This window comes from Podarcis filfolensis, assembly GCF_964270895.1.
Source record: "Podarcis filfolensis genome assembly, chromosome: 18".
Lineage (NCBI taxonomy): Eukaryota > Metazoa > Chordata > Lepidosauria > Squamata > Lacertidae > Podarcis > Podarcis filfolensis.
In genome coordinates this window covers 12,355,412-12,374,388 of record NC_139622.1, presented here as the reverse complement: position 1 = coordinate 12,374,388, position 18,977 = coordinate 12,355,412, and the positions used below count along the sequence as shown (strand labels likewise).

The 18,977-nt window shown below is 51.6% G+C and overlaps 2 protein-coding genes across 3 annotated transcripts in view; one reads left to right on the top strand and one right to left on the bottom strand.

Moving 5' to 3' along the window:
• Positions 1-15,337, top strand: part of CPAMD8 (C3 and PZP like alpha-2-macroglobulin domain containing 8) — a 42,162-nt gene extending 26,825 nt beyond the window's left edge. For both annotated transcript variants that reach the window (XM_083594343.1, XM_083594344.1), the window contains 18 exons: positions 270-446; positions 1,481-1,562; positions 1,679-1,835; positions 2,350-2,424; positions 3,256-3,421; positions 4,929-5,015; positions 5,267-5,403; positions 6,131-6,286; positions 6,542-6,604; positions 7,541-7,776; positions 8,900-8,987; positions 9,148-9,222; positions 10,311-10,416; positions 10,501-10,611; positions 11,830-12,042; positions 12,914-12,994; positions 13,516-13,685; positions 13,998-15,337. In XM_083594343.1, coding sequence (XP_083450469.1) covers positions 270-446; positions 1,481-1,562; positions 1,679-1,835; positions 2,350-2,424; positions 3,256-3,421; positions 4,929-5,015; positions 5,267-5,403; positions 6,131-6,286; positions 6,542-6,604; positions 7,541-7,776; positions 8,900-8,987; positions 9,148-9,222; positions 10,311-10,416; positions 10,501-10,611; positions 11,830-12,042; positions 12,914-12,994; positions 13,516-13,682 — 2,177 coding nt within the window. In that variant the 3' untranslated portion in view covers positions 13,683-13,685; positions 13,998-15,337. The remainder of the gene's footprint in view (positions 1-269; positions 447-1,480; positions 1,563-1,678; positions 1,836-2,349; positions 2,425-3,255; positions 3,422-4,928; positions 5,016-5,266; positions 5,404-6,130; positions 6,287-6,541; positions 6,605-7,540; positions 7,777-8,899; positions 8,988-9,147; positions 9,223-10,310; positions 10,417-10,500; positions 10,612-11,829; positions 12,043-12,913; positions 12,995-13,515; positions 13,686-13,997) is intronic.
• F2RL3 (F2R like thrombin or trypsin receptor 3) lies at positions 15,283-18,279 on the bottom strand. The gene is made up of 2 exons (XM_083594782.1): positions 18,009-18,279; positions 15,283-17,361 (listed from the first exon to the last, which is right to left on the bottom strand). Exons 1-2 carry the CDS (start codon positions 18,109-18,111, stop codon positions 16,286-16,288), a joined length of 1,179 nt encoding a protein of 392 aa, XP_083450908.1. The 5' UTR covers positions 18,112-18,279; the 3' UTR covers positions 15,283-16,285.
• Between the last annotated feature and the right edge of the window lie 698 nt (positions 18,280-18,977).

Here is an 18,977-nt window from a genome sequence, read left to right as displayed (position 1 = left end):
GAAGTCCGTTTGACTTCTGAAATGTCCGGAAACCGAGGCGCGGCTTCTGATTGGCGCAGGCGCCCCGGAAACGATAGCCGACAGCCACGTCAGACGTCTGGCTTCCGAAAAATCATTCAAAAACTGGAACAGCCACTTCTGGGTTTTGATTGTTTGGGAGCCAATTTGTTCAGGAGCCAAGGCGTCTGGGAACTAAGGTACCACTGTATGTAATGTTGGGGAAATGCAAAATAAAAGGCATAAATTTCCGACATCTTGCCTGCCCGCAGGGGACGTGATGGGCCCGACCCTCAACAACTTGGACAACCTCTTGCAACTGCCTTTTGGCTGCGGGGAGCAGAATATGATCCATTTTGCGCCCAACATCTTCGTCCTCAAGTACCTGCAGAAAACGCGGCAGCTCAGCCCCGAGGTGGAAAGGGAGGCGACAGATTACCTGGTGCAAGGTTAGAGCTCCGTGGGGCAGCTTTATTTATTTCTCTCTCTCTTTTTTTGTATATCATTTTTATTAAATTTTCCGCTTTACCATTTAACCACGACACCCTTTCTTCTCTTTCCACGGTTCGTTTTGCACACCATAAATCCCTGCATATTTTGCATAAACTATGCCGTTCGGTTATTCCATTGTTACAACCACTGTGGCTTATTTACACTGGTAAATTTACCTTCATGCTGCCAGCATTTTCAAGGGTACACTATTTCCCCCCATGTATTCAATAAACATTTTCCAGTCTTCTCCAAACTTCTTCTTGATCTCTTATTCCGTATGTTAAGTCCATAAGCTGCGCATATTCCATACTTCCTCTTTAGTCAGACCTCGCCTCCCGCCATCTTTTGTGCTCTCTGTGGGAATGTTCAGGGTGGCAGGAGAGGATATATTGTTTATTCATATCCTTCCTAACTTGCGCTGGCAAGTTCCTTTACTTAGCAGAGTTACATTTCCCCTTTTAACACACACAGCGGATAGCTGGTTGCAGGCTCGTGTCGGCCTCTCACTATTATACAATTCAATCTGTCTCAGATTGAATTGTACGTTCCTGGTAAGTTCCCTTGAATCCCCCTTAAAATAATAAAGACACCACAATCTTATTCAAAGTCAGTAAAGGAAGTTTGCTCACATCAGTTCACAGTTGGATCCCTGAAGGCAGACTTAGTTGCAAAGATGTACATGTGGATCTGCCCCATATGGGGAGATAATCCCAGTGCTTCTAAGAGCTAGCAGAGCAGTCCTAGCTAAAAGCTGGTCAAATGAAGAAGCAAAAAAGAGGGAGGTGTGCTGCGTGACTCGTCCTTTTGTCACCTGGACAGGTGAGGTCACGCCCACCTTCTGTCACATGCAAAAGGGAGGATGCTCCAGCCAGGAGGAACAGGAAGTTTCGACCGGCTGGACCAAACATTCCCTCGCGTGTCTTCTCTAGCATTACAAGGAATGTTGTACTTGACTGCCTCTCCCGGATCCTGTCCCACGCTCTCTCCGCAGGTTACCAGCGCCAGCTGACGTACAAGAGGCAAGATGGGTCCTACAGCGCCTTTGGCGAGAGGGATTCCTCAGGGAGCATGTGGTAAGGGGCGAAGCGGGGTCCTTGGCGGGGAAGGGGGACCGGCTGCCCGCTGGCACCGGCTGCCCCAGGGGGCTTTCCGGGTGTCCAGACACTGCCACCCTCTTCTCTCTCGCCAGGCTCACCGCCTTCGTCCTGAAGTCCTTTGCCCAGTCGCGCGGGTTCATCTTCATCGACCCCAAGGAGCTCTCAGCCGCCAAGGACTGGCTCATCCGGCACCAGAAAGAGGACGGATCGTTCCCGGCAAGAGGGCGAATTTTGAACAAGGACATCCAGGTATCCGAAAAGGGGCGGGAGGCCGGTGCAAACGCTAAAAACGCTGTATTGTTTTTAATACTTGATTGGGAGCCGTCCAGAGTGGCTGGGGAAACTCAGCCAGATAAACTCAGCCAGATGGGCGGGGTATAAATAAATTATTATTATTATTATTATTATTAGGGCTGGCCGCTAACCTGGTTTTCGGCATCGCGATATGTCACCAGCTAAACATCGCAGCACACTGGTATATCACGATATATCAATATACCATACTTTTTCGTGTATGAGACCAGGTTTTTTTTAATTCAAAAATCATGTTAAGAATTGGGGGTCATCTTATACATGGGGAATCCCCCCCTTTTCTTAATTCTGATTCCCCAAAAATAGGGGGCATCTTATACACAGGGCGTGTTGTACACGTAAAAATATGGTATCATGGTCAACCTCTTGGTATGTCGCGATATATTGGTATACTGATATATTGCAATGTCTGCCAATTTGGGGGTTTTTTTGTGTGTTTTTCGAATTCCAGGGAGGAATCCACGGGAAGATATCGCTGACGGCGTATGTAGTCGCTGCCCTGCTGGAGACAGGAGTCGCCTCCGAGGTAAAACTCAATGTTAAATTGGGCTGGGATTCCCTTTGCAGGGGCGCTAAAAAGCCAGGGTGCAGCGGGTGGTGCAAAAAAAGACTCCCAGACTTTGAAAACACCTGCTCATCTTGATCTGCCAGGAGAAAGGACCCTGGGGCAGTGGCTGGGCGACCCAGGATGGACAATAAAAGAGGGGTGATAATCTCATTCCTCAAGTCTTTATCAAGAGGGCAAGCCAGAAGGGCATGTGCCACCGATTCGGGACTGCTGTCTCCACAGGGATGTTTTTCGTGTGACATCTGTTGGCATCGTCCCTCAAGTCCAGCCAAGGGCAAGACATTCAATCTTGCGAGAGTCAAAGCTTGTCTGTATTTTAGAATTGCTCGGTTATGCAGAGGGGGTGCCAGAGAGTCGAAATGGGAAGAAAAATAGCCATGCCGTGGGCAAAATCTCCTTATTGTGGCCAAGTTGTTCCAACGCTCGATATCATTTAGGCCAGGCATAGGCAAACTTGGCCCTCCAGATGTTTTGGGACTACAACTCCCATCATCCCTGACCGCTGGCCCTGTTAGCTAGGGGTGATGGGAGTTGTAGTCCCAAAACATCTGGAGGGCCGAGTTTGCCTATGCCTGATTTAGGCGCTGAGAAATGAGACTGTTTGCTTTGCTGGAACCCAAAATGAGCGGCTGTTGTGGGGATAAACCACCGGAGTGAATTTTTTTGCGGACGACAATTTTAGCAGCTCAAAGAATCCCTGCCGGGAAAAACCCTCAGAGGACGGGGGACCCGAGCGCCTGCCGAATTTGGGGTTTTCTTCCTCCACTCTCACCTTCCTTCCCGGCATAGGAAGAAAAGAGTTCGGTGGCGAAGGCCAAGCACTTTTTGGAATCCAACTTCTTCTCGGCCGAAGACCCCTACACGGCCGTGCTGACCGCCTATTCGCTCACGCTCCTGCGAAGCCTCTCTGCGCCCGCCGCCCTGCGGAAGATGAACGCCATGGCACTCACACAAGGTGAGGCAGCCGCCCAGCCACCTTATTCTATTTTAATAATAATAATAATAATAATAATTTATTATTTGTACCCGCCCATCTGGCTGGGTTTCCCCAGCCACTCTGGGCGGCTTCCCACAAAGATGAAAAACACATTAAAATGTCACACAATAAAAACTTCCCTGAACAGGGCTGCCTTCAAATGTTTCACCTTATTTATATAACTTTCCAGAGTTTCCAAATTTAACATCGAACGAAAGCCGTTGAAATAATCGCTCAGCACAATGGAGGCTCCCCCCCAAATTCAGCTGGAATACGAAACTCCAATTGGCCCCTTTGCAAACAGCAGAAAGTCTGAACCAGCACTGCGGCTGTTTCCAATCTTACCTGAGTTTTTACACCATTGCAATAACTCCAAATATTCTACCGAAGGTCTCCAACCCTCCTTAAAGCCTGCCTGGTTTTGCTAGTTAAGATTTGCCAATGTGAATTTGAATTTTATTATTATGGTCGCAGACCAGTTTCAGCTCGCTTGCAATATCAGAAAAATCACAAAACGCAACAGGAACACATTGAATTGCAATTGGGTTTAACAGAGACAATTCAGATATAACAGCAGTTTAAAATATACATTTGGGGACGCGGGTGGCACTGTGGGTTAAACCACAGAGCCTAGGACTTGCCGATCAGAAGGTCGGCGGTTCGAATCCCCGCAATGACGGGGTGAGCTCCCGTTGCTCGGTCCCTGCTCCTGCCAACCTAGCAGTTTGAAAGCACGTCAAAGTGCAAGTAGATCAATAGGTACCGCTCCGGCGGGAAGGTAAAGAGCGTTTCCGTGCGCTGCTCTGGTCCGCCAGAAGTGGCTTAGTCCACGACTGGACCTAAGGGTCAGGGGTCCCTTTACCTTTTGACCTTCATATTGTCCCGTCCTCTACTGGACTGTTGGGAGCCCCCTACCAAAAATAAAAGGATTGTATAATTTATACAAACTGATTTTCTCTGGAGTTAAAGATCTGACTGGGACAAATCTTGTAATGCCGAGCTCGTATTTTCTACAATTTGCATACGGTGTTTGTTTGATAATGTGTGGTTTAAAGGTAAAGGCCATTAGGTCCAGTTGTGACCGACTCTGGGGTTGCGGCGCTCATCTCGCTTTACTGGCCGAGGGAGCCGGCGTACAGCTTCCGGGTCACGTGGCCAGCAGGACTAAGCCACTTCTGGCGAACCAGAGCAGCGCACAGAAACGCCGTTTACCTTCCCGCCGGAGCAGTACCTATTTATCTACTTGCACTTCATGCTTTCGAACTGCTAGGTGGGCAGGAGCAGGGACCGAGCAACGGGAGCTCACCCCGTCGTGCGGATTTGAACCATCGACCTTCCGATCGGCAAAATCGCAGGCTCTGTGGTTTAACCCACAGCGCCACCCGCGTCCCACTGTGGGTTTGCTATGCCTAATAAAGGGCTGACTTTAAAAAATAAAATAAAAGGATTCCGGGTTCTCCCTGACCACGCATCTCCTGTTTTCCAGACGGCTTCACCCACTGGAGTCTTATGGGCACCCTGGCGACGGACGAGGACACATTCATGGGCTTCAACGACGGGCTCTCCCAGTCGGGTGAGTCTCCGCAGTTTGCAAGGGCGAAACGTTAATCAGAGAAGGGTCTCCCTGGTGGGCTTTCCTCTGGGGTTGGGGGGGGCATTTGAGGGTAGCAGGTTCGGATTCTGCAAAGACGTGGAGAGCGGGTTGGTGTCAAGCCAGGAGTGCAGGTTGCTGGAGGGCAGAAAAGGACTATTGACTCGGGGGGGGGGGACACGCCGTGGGTTGCCCCTGCCCCCAATTCCCCGCTCTTCTGCACCCCCCTGCAGTGGTGTCGGCCGAAGTCGAGATGACAGCCTACGCCCTCTTGACGTACACCACCCTGGGGGACGTGGCGTCGGCGCTGCCCGTCGTCAAATGGCTCTCGCAGCAGAGGAATGCCCTGGGGGGGTTTTCCTCCACCCAGGTGAGCCCCGTCGGAATCCCAGAGGGGAGAAAACGCCCAGAAACAGTGGGAGCCCCCTAAAGGAGGGGGTGGGAAGCACGGCAGCAGGGATCATCAGGTCGGGGACCGAGGGGTTAATCGTGCCGGGGGTGTGGCAGAGGAAGGGTTGCCTGGCAACCAGTCAGAGCGGCATGATGCTTGCTGCGGTCGTTTCATAGCTCAGTTGGGAGACCGGGAGACTCTGAACCGTGGGGTCGTGTGTTCGAGTCTCACATCGGGCGAACGTTTCCTTGCATCGCAGGGGGTTGGGCTAGATGACCGTTGGGTCCCAACTCTATAATTCTATTATTCATTTGCACAGTGGTTTTTTGCTAGGGCGGGCCCAGGCAAACAAGCCTTTCAACAGTCACAATCCAGTAATTATGTGGTAAGGGATGCACCAAAGACAGTTTTGCTCATGCAACAGTGGTTGACTTTTCTTATTTGCGGAAAGGCTTGTTTGCCTCTTTGATACTGATTGACGACTTTCTCTAATTTTGTCCATGCAATATTAATTTATGATTATTATTTTTGTGTGACTCCATTACATATTGTGAAATAATGCGTGTTAACAAATCTTTTCTTCGAACATGATTGGCCGCGTGTTGCCTGCGGTTGCTTTGAGTTGCAAGCGGGTTGGGCTGGATGATTTCTGGGGGTCCCAACTCTGCGATTTCTTTTTATTCTCCCTCCCCGCCACCGCCCACAGGACACCTGCGTGGCCCTCCAGGCGTTGGCCGAATACGCCATCCTCTCGTACGTCGGAGGCGTCAACCTCACCATCTCTCTGGCCTCCACCAACTTGGACTACCAGGAGACGTTTGAGCTGAACCGGGGCAACAAGAAGCTTCTGCAAACGGCCAGGGTATAAAAAGGGGTTCGCCACCCCAGGGAGGGGGGTAGAAGGGGCTCTGGGCCGCTGGGGACCCTGCCTTTTGCAGGGGGCGCCCGGTCTCCGCTTGGGGGTTTGCGGAGAGGGTCGGGGGTTCGATTCACACGGTCCTGGGTTCGTTTTCTGATGATGCCCAACGGAGCTGCAAAAGACGTCCTTCCAGGCGTGAATTCTTGCTGCTGCTGCCAGCCCGTGTGGGCCATACTGAGGTCTATGTTTCCTCGACAGATCCCTTCACTCCCCACGGGGCTGTTTGTGAGCGCCAAGGGAGATGGCTGCTGCCTCCTGCAGGTGAGGGTCTCCCTGGACGCAGGGTCTTCGGTTCCTGGGCTGGGCCTCGTTCTGTATCCTACCACCCCAACAAAATCAGAACCCCTGGGGAGCTGCTGCCAGCCCGTGCAGACAATGCACACCCGGATGGAGCGAGGGCGTAAGGCTCCGATTTAATTAAGCCCTTTCCGGAGAACGGTGAGGACTAGCCCCTTGCTCTGTTTTCAGTGAGGACACCTGCTTGGAGTGCAGAAGGCTCCCAGGTGCAATAGCTCCAAGTTTGGAACCCCAGGGAGCTGCTTCTGCCCGCCCGTGTCGGCAACATGCAGCCCGGCGGACCCGGCGGTCTGACTCCGTGCGAGGCAGCTTCCCGTCTACCTTTTCCCATTTTTAAAATAATTTTTATTAGTTCTCAATTGCAAAAGTCCAAAATACGCCTCGTTGTATCCGTATCAAATCACAATACCCAATCAAACATCCGTTAATCAAATATCCAGTTGTATAAATTTGGTGGCTAGAATTACAGGTTTAATCATTTTTTAAAAATTCTGCTTCCAAAGTCTTATTTAACCCAGTTGTCATAATAACGATCCCTTATTCAACAGCTGCAATATTTATAACTTCTATTCATATTAACATATTCGATAATTTATTAGTGAAGATCTATATCCTTCCACAGGCAACTTCCTGTTAAAATCGGCGCCTCTGCTCGTTCACGAGGACTACAAACTTAACTTTTTTTAAATCGCGAGGGCTGGAATCTTTCCTTTTTAAGGGAAGTGCGCTTGCTTGGCATGCAGAAGGGCCCGTGATTTTAAAAGTAAGTTTCTAGTCCTTGTGAAAGATCAGAGAAGAAGCTGATTTAAACAGGACATTGCCTGAAACCCCGCTGCTGCCGACCCGTGCGGGCAGCACTGAGCCGGGCGGAATAAACCCAGAGCCCGTTTTTGTTTCCAGATCGACGTGGCCTACAACGTCCCCGACCCGGTGGCCAAGCCCTCCTTCCAGCTGCTGGTCTACCTGCAGGAGCCCAAGATGAAGAGGCACCGGAGAGCCCCCCCGCGGCCCCCCAAGCCCGGCCCCCCGGAGGAGACCCCCCAGCGCAGGGCTGAGCCGGCCCTGGGGGACGACGACGACCCGGCTGCCGACCAGGACCAGCAAGAGTACCGGGTGATGGTGGAAGCCTGCATGAGGTCAGCTTGGGGGTCTTGGGCCTCAGGCTGGGGGGCTCAGGGCGGGGGGGTGGGGGTGGGAGGCTGACGGGGCTGGCCTGCCTTGCATAGACTGGCATAGATAGATAGATAGATAGATAGATAGATAGATAGATAGAGAGAGAGAGAGAGATAGATAGATAGAGATAGCTGGATGGATAGTTGATAGATAGATAGATAGATAGATAGATAGATAGATAGATAGATAGACTGGCATAGATAGATAGATAGATAGATAGATAGATAGATAGATAGATAGATAGATAGAGATAGCTGGATGGATAGTTGATAGATATAGATAGATAGATGATAGATATAGATAGATGATAGATAGATAGATAGATAGATAGATAGATAGATAGATAGATAGATAGACTGGCATAGATAGATAGATAGATAGATAGATAGATAGATAGATAGAGATAGCTGGATGGATAGTTGATATAGATAGATAGATAGATAGATAGATAGATAGATAGATAGATAGATAGATATAGATGATAGATAGATAGATAGATAGATAGATAGATAGATAGATAAAGGTAAAGAGACCCCTGACCATTAGGTCCAGTCGTGGCCGACTCTGGGGTTGCGCCGCTCATCTCGCTTTACTGGCTGAGGGAGCCGGCGTTCAGCTTCCGGGTCATGTGGCCAGCAGGACTAAGCCGCTTCTGGCGAACCAGAGCAGCACATGGAAATGCCGTTTACCTTCCCACCGGAGCGGTACCTATTTATCTACTTGCACTTTGAGGTGCTTTCGAACTGCTAGGTTGGCAGGAGCAGGGACCGAGCAATGGGAGCTCACCCCGTCATTGCGGGGATTCGAACCGCCGACCTTCTGATCTGCAAGCCCTAGGCTCTGTGGCTTAACCCACAGTGCCACCCACATCCCCAGATGCGTAGATAGATAGATAATATTTTGGAAATGTACATCCAGTCCCCCCCTTTAATTGTTTTGGTGCCCCCAAGAGAGTGGGGCCCTAAGCTAGAGCTTGTTGAGCTTATACGTAAATCCGGCAATGCTCATATTCCCGAAATCCTTTCTTCCTTCTCCTCTCCCCTCAATCTCCCCCCCTCCGCGGACCCCCGGATGCCTCTGGGTCAGGTGGCTGCATTTGGGGTCTTCCAACATGGCCGTCCTGGAGGTTCCCCTCTTCTCGGGCTTCCGAGCCGACCTGGAAAGTCTGGAGCAGGTAAGCGCCCAACCCGCCTGGGCCACCCCGGCTGCGCATCTCCGTTCCGCACGAAAGGGGCTCTGGGGTCATCTAGCCCAACCCCGGGCAAGTTGGGGGCAGACCCAGCCGCCAGGTCCGGCTGACCCCTTTCTCCCCCCTCCTTTTCCGCCTCTCCCAGCTCCTCTCCAACAAACAGATTGGCCTGAAACGCTACGAGGTGGACGGCCGGAAAGTCCTCTTCTATTTTGACGAGGTGAGTCCGTGAGGCAGCGGAGCCACCACTCAGAAGGCCCTGCTGGAAGCAGGGGGAAATCCTGGGGTGGGGTCACGGGGGTGGCCCCCTTTTGGAGGAAATGGGGGATTTGGAGGGCTGGACCCCCCAAAAGACAAGAGGGCTTAAATTGCCATTTAGACTGGGGGGGCAGTTTTGGTTCACTCTTCTGGGTAGAATTCCTTTATAATTTTATTTTCCCTTTCCTCGTTGTGCAATTATTTCAATGAAAAACAACCTCTTTACATAATCACTCTTCGACTTCCCTCCTTTCTGCACAGTTACTTATTTTATATCTCTCCCCCCCACACACACACGGCATCTCTGGTTCAAATCTAATTTCCCATTAAACTCCCTTTTAGTTTAATTTCTCAACGGCACAAGTTTAAGCCAACCTGGCTAATGTTTTAAGTTGTCTGCATCTTCAAATAATCAATAATTCTCCATCGGATTTTTAAAAGTCTCTCTCCTTCGTTTCTTACTCTTCCGGTACATTTCGCCATTTCTTCATATTCCATCTGTTTTCATTGCCAGTCCTCCGTTGTAACTTGTTAATTTTTTTCCATGGGGTACGGTTTGTGTGTGTGTGTGTGTCCCCAGGCTGCAATATATCACCAGCTAAACATCACAATATACCGATATGTCACTTCAAACTAGTTTGGGACTATAAATTGATATATCACCCGGCCCTAAACCACATCACGATTCGCAATCTATTGCCAGGTCAAAAAAAACCATGAAACCCATATTATGATATGGATTTCAAACCAGTTTGGGATGATAAATCGATATATCGCCCAGCCCTACCAGAAACTAGCCTAAGGCAGAAAAAGTAAAATAAATTGCAGCTGTGGCTCTGCCCCCATCGGCCCCCGGCCCCACACACCCCAGCATGCGGCCCCAGAAATATCACCCGTCTGATTCAGAACACAAGAGGCAGCCCTATTTTATGGGAAGGTTGTGGGTTTGGGGCGGCGAGCCCCTCCTGCAGCTGCTCCCCCCTCCGTGCTGGGTTGGCAGGGGCCGCGTAAAACGGCCCTTGGGACCTCACCGAATCGCCTCCTCCCCAGATCCCAAGCCAGTGCGTGACCTGCGTCAAATTCGTGGCCTTCCGAGAATACGTGGTGGGGAAGACAGCCCCCGTCCCCATCAAAGTGTACGACTACTACGAACCAGGTACGTCGGCCCCACCTGTGCCCCCCCGCCCCCGCCCCCCGCCGCTGGCAGCCCCCTCTTCTGACCCGCCTCTCGCACCCGCAGCCTTCGAAGCCACCCGCTTCTACAACGTCAGCGAGAACAGCCCCCTGGCCCGGGAGCTCTGCGACGGCCCCCTCTGCAACGAGGTGGAGAGCGGCGCCAGCCACTGGGTCGGTGAGTCCCGAAGGCGGGCGGGCGGCTAGTCTCACAGGTGCAGCTCCCTCTTGTGCCTGCCGGGCTCAGAAATGCCGCTCTGCCTTTTTCCCCTTAAAAAAACCCCAGAACGGCTTAGAAATCCTGGCGGTAAAGGGCAGGCGTTGGCACGGCACGAAAGGAAAGGGAGCGAGGAGGGAGGAGGAAAAAGGAAAGGTGGCCCAGTGGTTAAGTTTGGCAGCGGGTCTTTCGCGGGGGGGTCACAGGGCCAGATCAGAATGGGCATCTACAGTGGCACCTTGGTTCTCAAACGCTTTCGTTCCCAAACTCCGAAAACCCAGAAATAAGTGTTCCGGTTTCTGAACAGTTTTTGGACACTGTCGGCTGTCGGCTTTTGTTTCCGGGGCGCGTGCGCCAATCAGAAGCTGCGCCTTGGTTTCCGAACATTTCAGAAGTCAAACGGACTTCTGGAACAGATTAAGTTTGGCGCTTTTGTTTTCACTATTTATTTTGCGTTTCTGTTTAGGAGGCTTTTTCGGTTCATTTGTTTTTGTGATTCTGTGGAACCCAGTTCAGCTACCGATTGATGAATTGTGTGACTGTGGAAATGGATAAAAGCCCCCCTATCCACACCATAAGTGTCATCAGTGCAGGGAAGAAAAAAAATTAAATTTTCATTTTTATCATCTACAATACCCTCTTATTTATTTTATAGCACAGCACATTGTTTATTGCTTCCATTCTATGGATCCATGGTCTCGTTAGATAGTAAAATCTGTAAAATTGCTGTCTTAGGGGTTGCTTTAAAAAGTCTGAAACAAATTAATCCGTTTTGCATGACGTTCTGTGGGAAAGCGCTGTCTTGGTTTTGGAACGCTTTGGTTCTGGAACGGACTTCCAGAACGGATAAAATCTGAGAACCGAGGGACCGCTATATTCTTATTATTTATTATTATCAATGGTCTGGTTAGATAGTAAAATTCATGCTCAATTGCTGTCTTAGGGATTGCTTTTAAAAGTCTGGAACGGATTAATCCGTTTTGCGTGGGAAAGCAGCACGCCTTGGTTTGAGAACGCTTTGCTTTTGGAACGGAATTAAGTTTGAGAACCGTGGGACCACTGTATAGGAGGAAAGGTGATCTCGCAGGCGAACTTCCTGCCTGGCAGCGGGTTGGACTAGATGACCGCTGGGGGCCCCTTCCATGGTTCTGCACCCGGTTTCTCTCCCTGCCTGCCCAGGTTTCGTCCACACGGGGCTCTGCAACAGCCTCTCGGGCTGCCAGGAGGAAGGCTACTTTGAGCAGTGTGAATGTTCACGGGACTGCGGCTCCGGCGGGGACCCCGTCTGCGGCTCCGACGGCCTCGTCTACCCCAACCACTGCCAGATGGAAGTGGCCGCTTGCGGGAATGGCACTCGGATCGAGCAAGTCCCCCTGGCCCAGTGCGCGGCCGGTAAGTCGCCCCCCCTGCTCTCCCGGCACCATTTCCGTCCTAACTTGATTTTTGAATTTTATTGTTATTCGTGTTTTCATACTGCTTTTATAATTAGGTGTTTTAGGGACGTGGGTTAAATCACAGAGCCTAGGACTTGCTGATCAGAAGGTCAGTGGTTCGAATCCCCGCAATGACGGGGTGAGCTCCCGTTGCTCGGTCCCTGCTCCTGCCAACCTAGCAGTTCAAAAGCATGTCAAAGTGCAAGTAGATAAATAGGTACCGCTCTGGCGGGAAGGTAAACGGCGTTTCTGTGCGCTGCTCTGGTTCGCCAGAAGCGGCTTAGTCCTGCTGGCCACATGACCCGGAAGCTGTACGCCGGCTCCCTTGGCCAGTAAAGCGAGATGAGCGCCGCAACCCCAGAGTCGGCCACGACTGGACCTAATGGTCAGGGGTCCCTTTACCTTTACCTTTAAGGTGTTTAAAATTTGTTATTAGCCGCCCTGAGCCCGGTTTTTGAACCAGAAAGGGCGGAGTATACATGAAAATTTATTATTATTATTATTATTAACCATGGCCATTGCCCTAGGAATAAGTTACATTATGAACTGGAGAATGGGTTGATGTAAATAGCTGCACCGTGCACCGTTAAACCTTCTTACATTCTTGTCATTTCTATACCAACCGAAGTTGAGGCCTTCTGCATGCCAGGCAGGTGTTCTTGTCGCCCAGCTAAGCGCCGCCTTCCCCTCAAAAGCATTTCAAGATTCCAGTCCTCAGGGTTTCCAAATCAAGAGGCGGCTTAAATAGGAGCGCGGGAAGTTGCCTTGACATTGAGTCGGAGCAGGATCTGGCTCCACGCTGACCGCACTGACCGCCTTCCTCTCCGCAGGCCAGAATCACCCGGGAGAGACAGAGCCAGACTTCCGACCTCTGGAACTGCCCGGTGTCTCACAGCAAGAAACCCCGATCGGTGAGACCCCTCGACCACTGGATCTCTGCCTCCGGAGATATATATTTTCTTTCTTTCTTTCTTTCTTTCTTTCTTTCTTTCTTTCTTTCTTTCTATCTATATCTATCTATCTATCTATCTATCTATCTATCTATCTATCTATCTATATCTATCTCATCTATCTATATCTAATTTTTCTATCTCTATCATCTCTCTATCCATCTTATCTATCTATATCTATCTATAGCTATCTCATCTATCTATCTATCTATCATCTATCTATCTATCTATCTATCTATCCACACACACATTTATATCATATCATAATCAGGCTTCCAAACCGTTTTGCGCTACAGTGGGACCTTGCTTCCCAAACGCCGAAAACCCGGACGTGAGCTACTACTGGCAAAAAACAAGAGAGCGTGGGAAAGATTAGAAATTTGGAAAAGTAGCAAAGGAACCGTTTTCCTGGTGATGGTTCCCTTTTGGCTCCGGGGGGGGGGGGTCCTGGCCCCGTTTGACCCCTTTTCTCTGCCTTTCAGAGGAAGCCCCCGTCTCCCAGCTGGACTTCTCCTACTACTCCTACGAATACGAAGTCGACCCCTACGCCATGTCGGAAGGGGACGCCTTTGAGCTGACGGCCCCCAGCAGCACCGCGGCGGCAGGAGGGGGCCGGTTTCAGGGGACGGCGGTGCCCACGGGGGAGTGAAGGGTGAGTGAGGTTCTCATTTCAATAATAATAATAATTTCTTATTTATACCAGTTATTATTATTATGCTATTACTATAACAGTAATTATTTTTATTACTAGGGGGAGAAATTTGATTCAATTATAGTTTTGTTGTTGTTGTTATATGACTGAATTAGTAATTATTATTATTATTAGTGGGAGTAATTTGATTCCTATCTCGTTTCAACAATAGCAATTCGTAATTATTTGTCATTAGTAATCACTGATTACTTTGGAATCAAACTGCACCCTCTAATTCCTTCCTTCTCCCCCTTTCTTTCTGATCTCCTCTAGGGCTCTCTTCCCCCAGTCCAGCAGAGGCTGCCCCACGCCGGAGACCCAGCCAGGCTTTTCCCGCCGCCTCTCGATGCCGAGCCGAAGCCCAGCTGCCCCCCAGGAAAACTTTGCCCATCCTGCCCGCCCCCCAGGCCCTCCGTGCCACCCCCTTGCCCCCTTGCGCCATGCCAACCCAGGAGCTTTTCTGCCGCAGAGGTGAAGCACGGACTCCCTCCCTCCCCAGCCAAGCCTCGCTCGGATCCGGACCCTGCTTCCTCCTCTCCCCACCCGGCTTTGAGAGGCAAAGGTGGGCAAGGGGAAGCTGCCTGCCCGTGCCTGGCAAGATCTCACGGCAACCTCACATGCCCGAATCGCCACCCTCCGTCCGAACTTTTCCACCTCTTCTCCGGTCGCGCTGCAGCGGGTCAGGCTGGATGACCCCCGGGGGTCCCGATGCCCAACTCTGCAATTGAGGAGCCAGGGCTAGGCTTGGGGAGTTTCCTACCTCCCTGTTCCCACCAGATTCTTGGAATCGGCCGTTCAGGATGTTCCCTTCCTTTCCACTAGGAAACATTCTCCATTCTGTATTTTCGTGCTACCTTCCTCCCCGAATGCTTGGTGCATAAACCTGCCCCGTGAAAAGGGCTTTTTCCAGCCCACCCAAGGAGGCCCAAACAAGCCCCTTCCCCTCTTGAACCCACAACCCCTTGCTTTTCGCTTTAAAAAGAGTGGGGGCCACAGAGAAAAAGTGCCCCCACATTGTCGCCAGATCCCGAGATACGAGCCACAACTTTGGAATTTTCCCCTTTTGGGGGGGTGAGAAACCAGCCTCCCCCCACTTTCCATGTTTTTTTCTTTGCACAAACACCCCCCGCAACAATCCCAGGGTGCCAGGACCCCCTCTGCCCCACCTCTGAGCAAGGCAGAATGTGCCCCCTTCGCTCAGCCGCTACCCAGAACCCTTTTGCTCTGCCGGTATTTATTTTGGAAACAGCTGTTCCGCCCGTCCGGGGTGTGGGGGGGTGACCAAGTGGGGCAGGCGAACCCCACCCCATGGCATTCGGCAGCCCCTCTCGCTTTCTCCCATTTCCACCCTAGACCGGGGACCCCCTCTCCCGGCACAACCAGCTCCTGCACCCCAGAAGAGCTGGGAGACCCCTGCCCTCCCTCTCGCCCCCAGCCCCATTTCAGTAGGGTGGCCCGCAAACCCGAGGCATGCAGAGAGTGAGCTGCGGACCTTGGCACATGTTTCGGTAGCGAGTTTGAGTGCCCAGGTTGAGGGCGGGGGGCGTGGGAGAAGAAGTTTGATTTAGATGCTGATAAAATATTTTATTAAAAACCGATGTCTAAAAATCAAACGGCGCCTCTTGTTTCTTGCTGGAGAAAGGCGAGGGTTAGGACTTTGGTACAATCCGGCGTTCTCGTAGCTCCGTTTGACAAACTTTTGCCTAAAAACGACGGAACTGTGTTTCCAAATCTTGGGGGTGGGGGCAAAGGTCGACCCAAAAATCAACAAATAATTTTTTTTATTTCTCTGTGTGACTGCATCATGTATCGAAATTATCCAGTGCTCATTGAGAATCAGGTTTGCGAACGAAATCTACGGGCTTCCCGCTGTTTGCAAAGGGGCAAATAAAAGCTGCGTTTTCAGCTGAATTGGGGGGGGGACCACTTGTGCTGAGCTATTTCAATGGGTTTGGTTTTTTTAATTGCCCCCTACCCAAGTTCTGAGCGAAGGTTTGTCCCTTTACAATGCAGCAGACACGTCCAACCGGTCAATGGTGATCCACTGGTCGATCGCGGGGTCAATCCTGGTCTATCGTGTGATCCTGATCGATCGCCCCCCCCAAAAAAAAACCTCAGCAACTTTGCTCAATCCAGTGAGTAGATCGCTGCCAGTTTTGTCATAGTGGGAGAGTAGATTGTAGTCTCTTGGGAGCTGGACATGCCAGCAGTACAGGGAATTGTGGGGGTATTTTTTTGGGGGGTGGGGGGAAATCAATAAGTTATGATAGTGTATTGTCCAATGCCAAGGGCCTTCTGGTGGTTCCCTCCCTGTGAGAAGCCAAGTTACAGGGAACCAGGCAGAGGGCCTTCTCGGTGGTGGCACCCTCTCCCATCAGATGTCAAGGAAATAAACAACTATCTGACTTTTAGAAGACATCTGAAGGCAGCCCTGTTTAGGGAAGCTTTTAATGTTTGACGGACTACTGTATTTTAATATTCTGTTGGAAGCCGCCCAGAGTGGCTGGGGAAACCCAGCCAGATGGGCGGGCTAGAAATAATAAATTATTATTGTTTTGTTTTCATGCCAGGGCCTGGGAGCATTTCGTGGGCAGCGTCTCTTTGCTGGTTTTCAGGGAGACGGCCGAGTCCTTCCTTGCGCCGAAGATGCTCCCCGCCACCTTGGCGCGGAATTCCTCCGAGGCGTAATAGTACACAAAGGGGTCTACGCAGGTGTTGCCGGCGCTGGCTGCCAGGGCCCCCATGTATGCCACGTAGAGGGTCCCTCGGGCCCCGGCGCAGCGGCGGGAGTAGTGGAGGAGCAGGAGGACGTGGCTCGGGGTATACAGAGCCACGACCGACGCCACCACCACGACGGTCAGCTTGATGGCGGTGGCGTAGCGGTCCCCTTTCCCCGCCAGGACCCGCAGGGTGGCGCCCGAACACAGCACCATGACCAGCAGTGGGGCCACGAACCCGCCGGCCACCAGGGCTACAAAATAGGGGCGGAAATAGGTGGCGTCGTCTTCGGCGGGTAGCGCGTCATGGCATAAGACGCGGCCCATGCCCAGCAGGGGGAACGACTGGCGCCAGAGGGCCAGGGGCAGCGCCGAGAGGATGGCAGCCCCCCAGGCGGCAGCGCAGGTGCCCGCCGCGAAGGCCGGGCTGCGGAAGGAGCGGGCGAGGAAGGGGTGCGCCACGGCCAGGTAGCGGTCGGCACTGATGCAGGCCAGCAGCAGGAGTGAGCAGTACATGTTGGCATGGAAGGCGGCTGTGTTGAGGCGGCACATGCCCTCGCCAAAGGGCCAGTGGTTGCCCAGATAGTAGTAGGAGGCCTTGAAGGGCAGGAGGAGGACCAGGAGGAGGTCGGCAGCTGCCAGGTTCATCAGGAAGACAGTCGACGGGAGCTTCTCGACGCGTGTGGCCAGGACCCAGAGCGCCACGGCGTTGGCAGGCAGCCCCACCAGGCAGAGCAGGGCATAGAAGGAGGGCAGCAGGAGGGTGGTCAGGGGGCTGTCCAGCTGCGCCTGCGAGGAGGGGGGCAGGACCAGGAAGGTGGTGCGGTTGAGGGTCACCCGGGCAGAGGGGATGGCACGGGGGCACAGGCCAAGTGGCGGCGGGCGCTGGGGGGCCTCAGTCCCATTGGGGGTGGCATAATCTGGGGAGGCAGAAAGAGGCTGGGTTAGTGGCGTTGGCACCAAAGCCCGCTGCCCGTGTCCCTCTAAGCAGGGTTTCCAGAGGGGGGCACCCCCCCAGCTTCCGTGGGGCACCAGCTCCCAGCCATAGCTGCCAACGTTTCCCTTTTTAAAAAGGAAATTCCCTTATTCTGAATAGGATTCCGACCCACGTAGGACGCGTTGAATTTTTGCAGCTTCCAAATTTCAAATAGGGAAGGGTGCCAGAAGGTCATAACATGACTTGGGAATTCAAAAGATAATTTCCATTAAACTAATATAATTTAGCTAAAAATTTAAATCCTTGGGTTTCCCAAAAGCAGCTTCTGTGCTTCACAACCTACCCAGCTAAATGTCCAGCCACGGAAATAATAGCAGCAGAAACTGATTCATAATAGGACCCACAAAGGGGATGGATGGAGGTCCAGGAGATTCCTGGGCATCTTGTGTTGTTGTTTGATTTATGTTTGAGATATCTCTGCGAAATTTCAAATTGAAAAACCCAATAAATAAAATTTTAAGAAAAGAAAGTGCCAACGTCTGTCTGCCGCAGCACCCGGGCCAAAAGTAGAGTCCTGCACCCTCTTGCCCAGCTAAAAAGGGGGGGCTGGGGGTCTTCCTTGCCACTTACCATCGTAGTCGTCATCCGCCGCAGCCTTCGTCGGCTGCCCGCACAAGAGGAACAGCGTGAGCAGCCGGAGAGGCAGGCTTGGCCCTGCTCCGCACAGATGCATCCTGCTTCGGAGAAGTCGCTGCTGCAAGGAGCAGCATCCTGGCTCAGCCTCTTAACTCCAGGAAACACTCCCCACCCCAAACCCCGTGACACTGCAGGGTCGCCCCCCCCCCCTGCAACTCCCTTGCACGCGACAAATGTCTTCTCTTTCGTGGAATCGGCAGAGGAAGAGGCAGTCCTGTGCCAGATGTTGCTCAGACCACAGCTAATCTCCCCTTGGTAGAATGACGCAGGGCACTGAACTCTTGGCTTCGCCTAAACTCAAATCCCCCCAGTCTAATATCCCAAGTGCTGCAAGATCCCAAAAGCGTCTGGACTAAAATTGTCTATCAAAAACTTCACTCTTGTGGTTTATCACCACGACGGCTACTCACTTTGGGTTTTAGCAAAGCAAACAGACTAATTTGTCAGCATCTAAATGATCTCAAGAGTCGGAACAACTTGGTGACAATCAGGAAATTTTGCTCATGGCATGGCTATTTTCCACCTCCCCATTTTGACTCCCTGGCACCCTATCTGCATAACCGAGCGATTCTAAAATATAGATGCGCCTGGACTAAAACTTCACTCTTGTGTTTTATCACCACGACAGCTACTCGCTTTGGGTTTTAGCAAAGCAAACAGACTAATTTGTCAGCGCCTAAATGATATCGAGCGTCAGAACAACTTGGCCACAATCAGGAGATTTTGCCCATGGCATGGCTATTTTCCATCTTCCCATTTTGACTCTCCGGCACCCTATCTGCATAACCCAGCAATTCCAAAATATAGGTGCGCTTTGACTCTTGCAAGACAGAAGTCTTCTCTTTCGCAGAATCGGCAGAGGAAGAGACCTGTCATAGAATCATAGAGTTGGAAGAGACCACA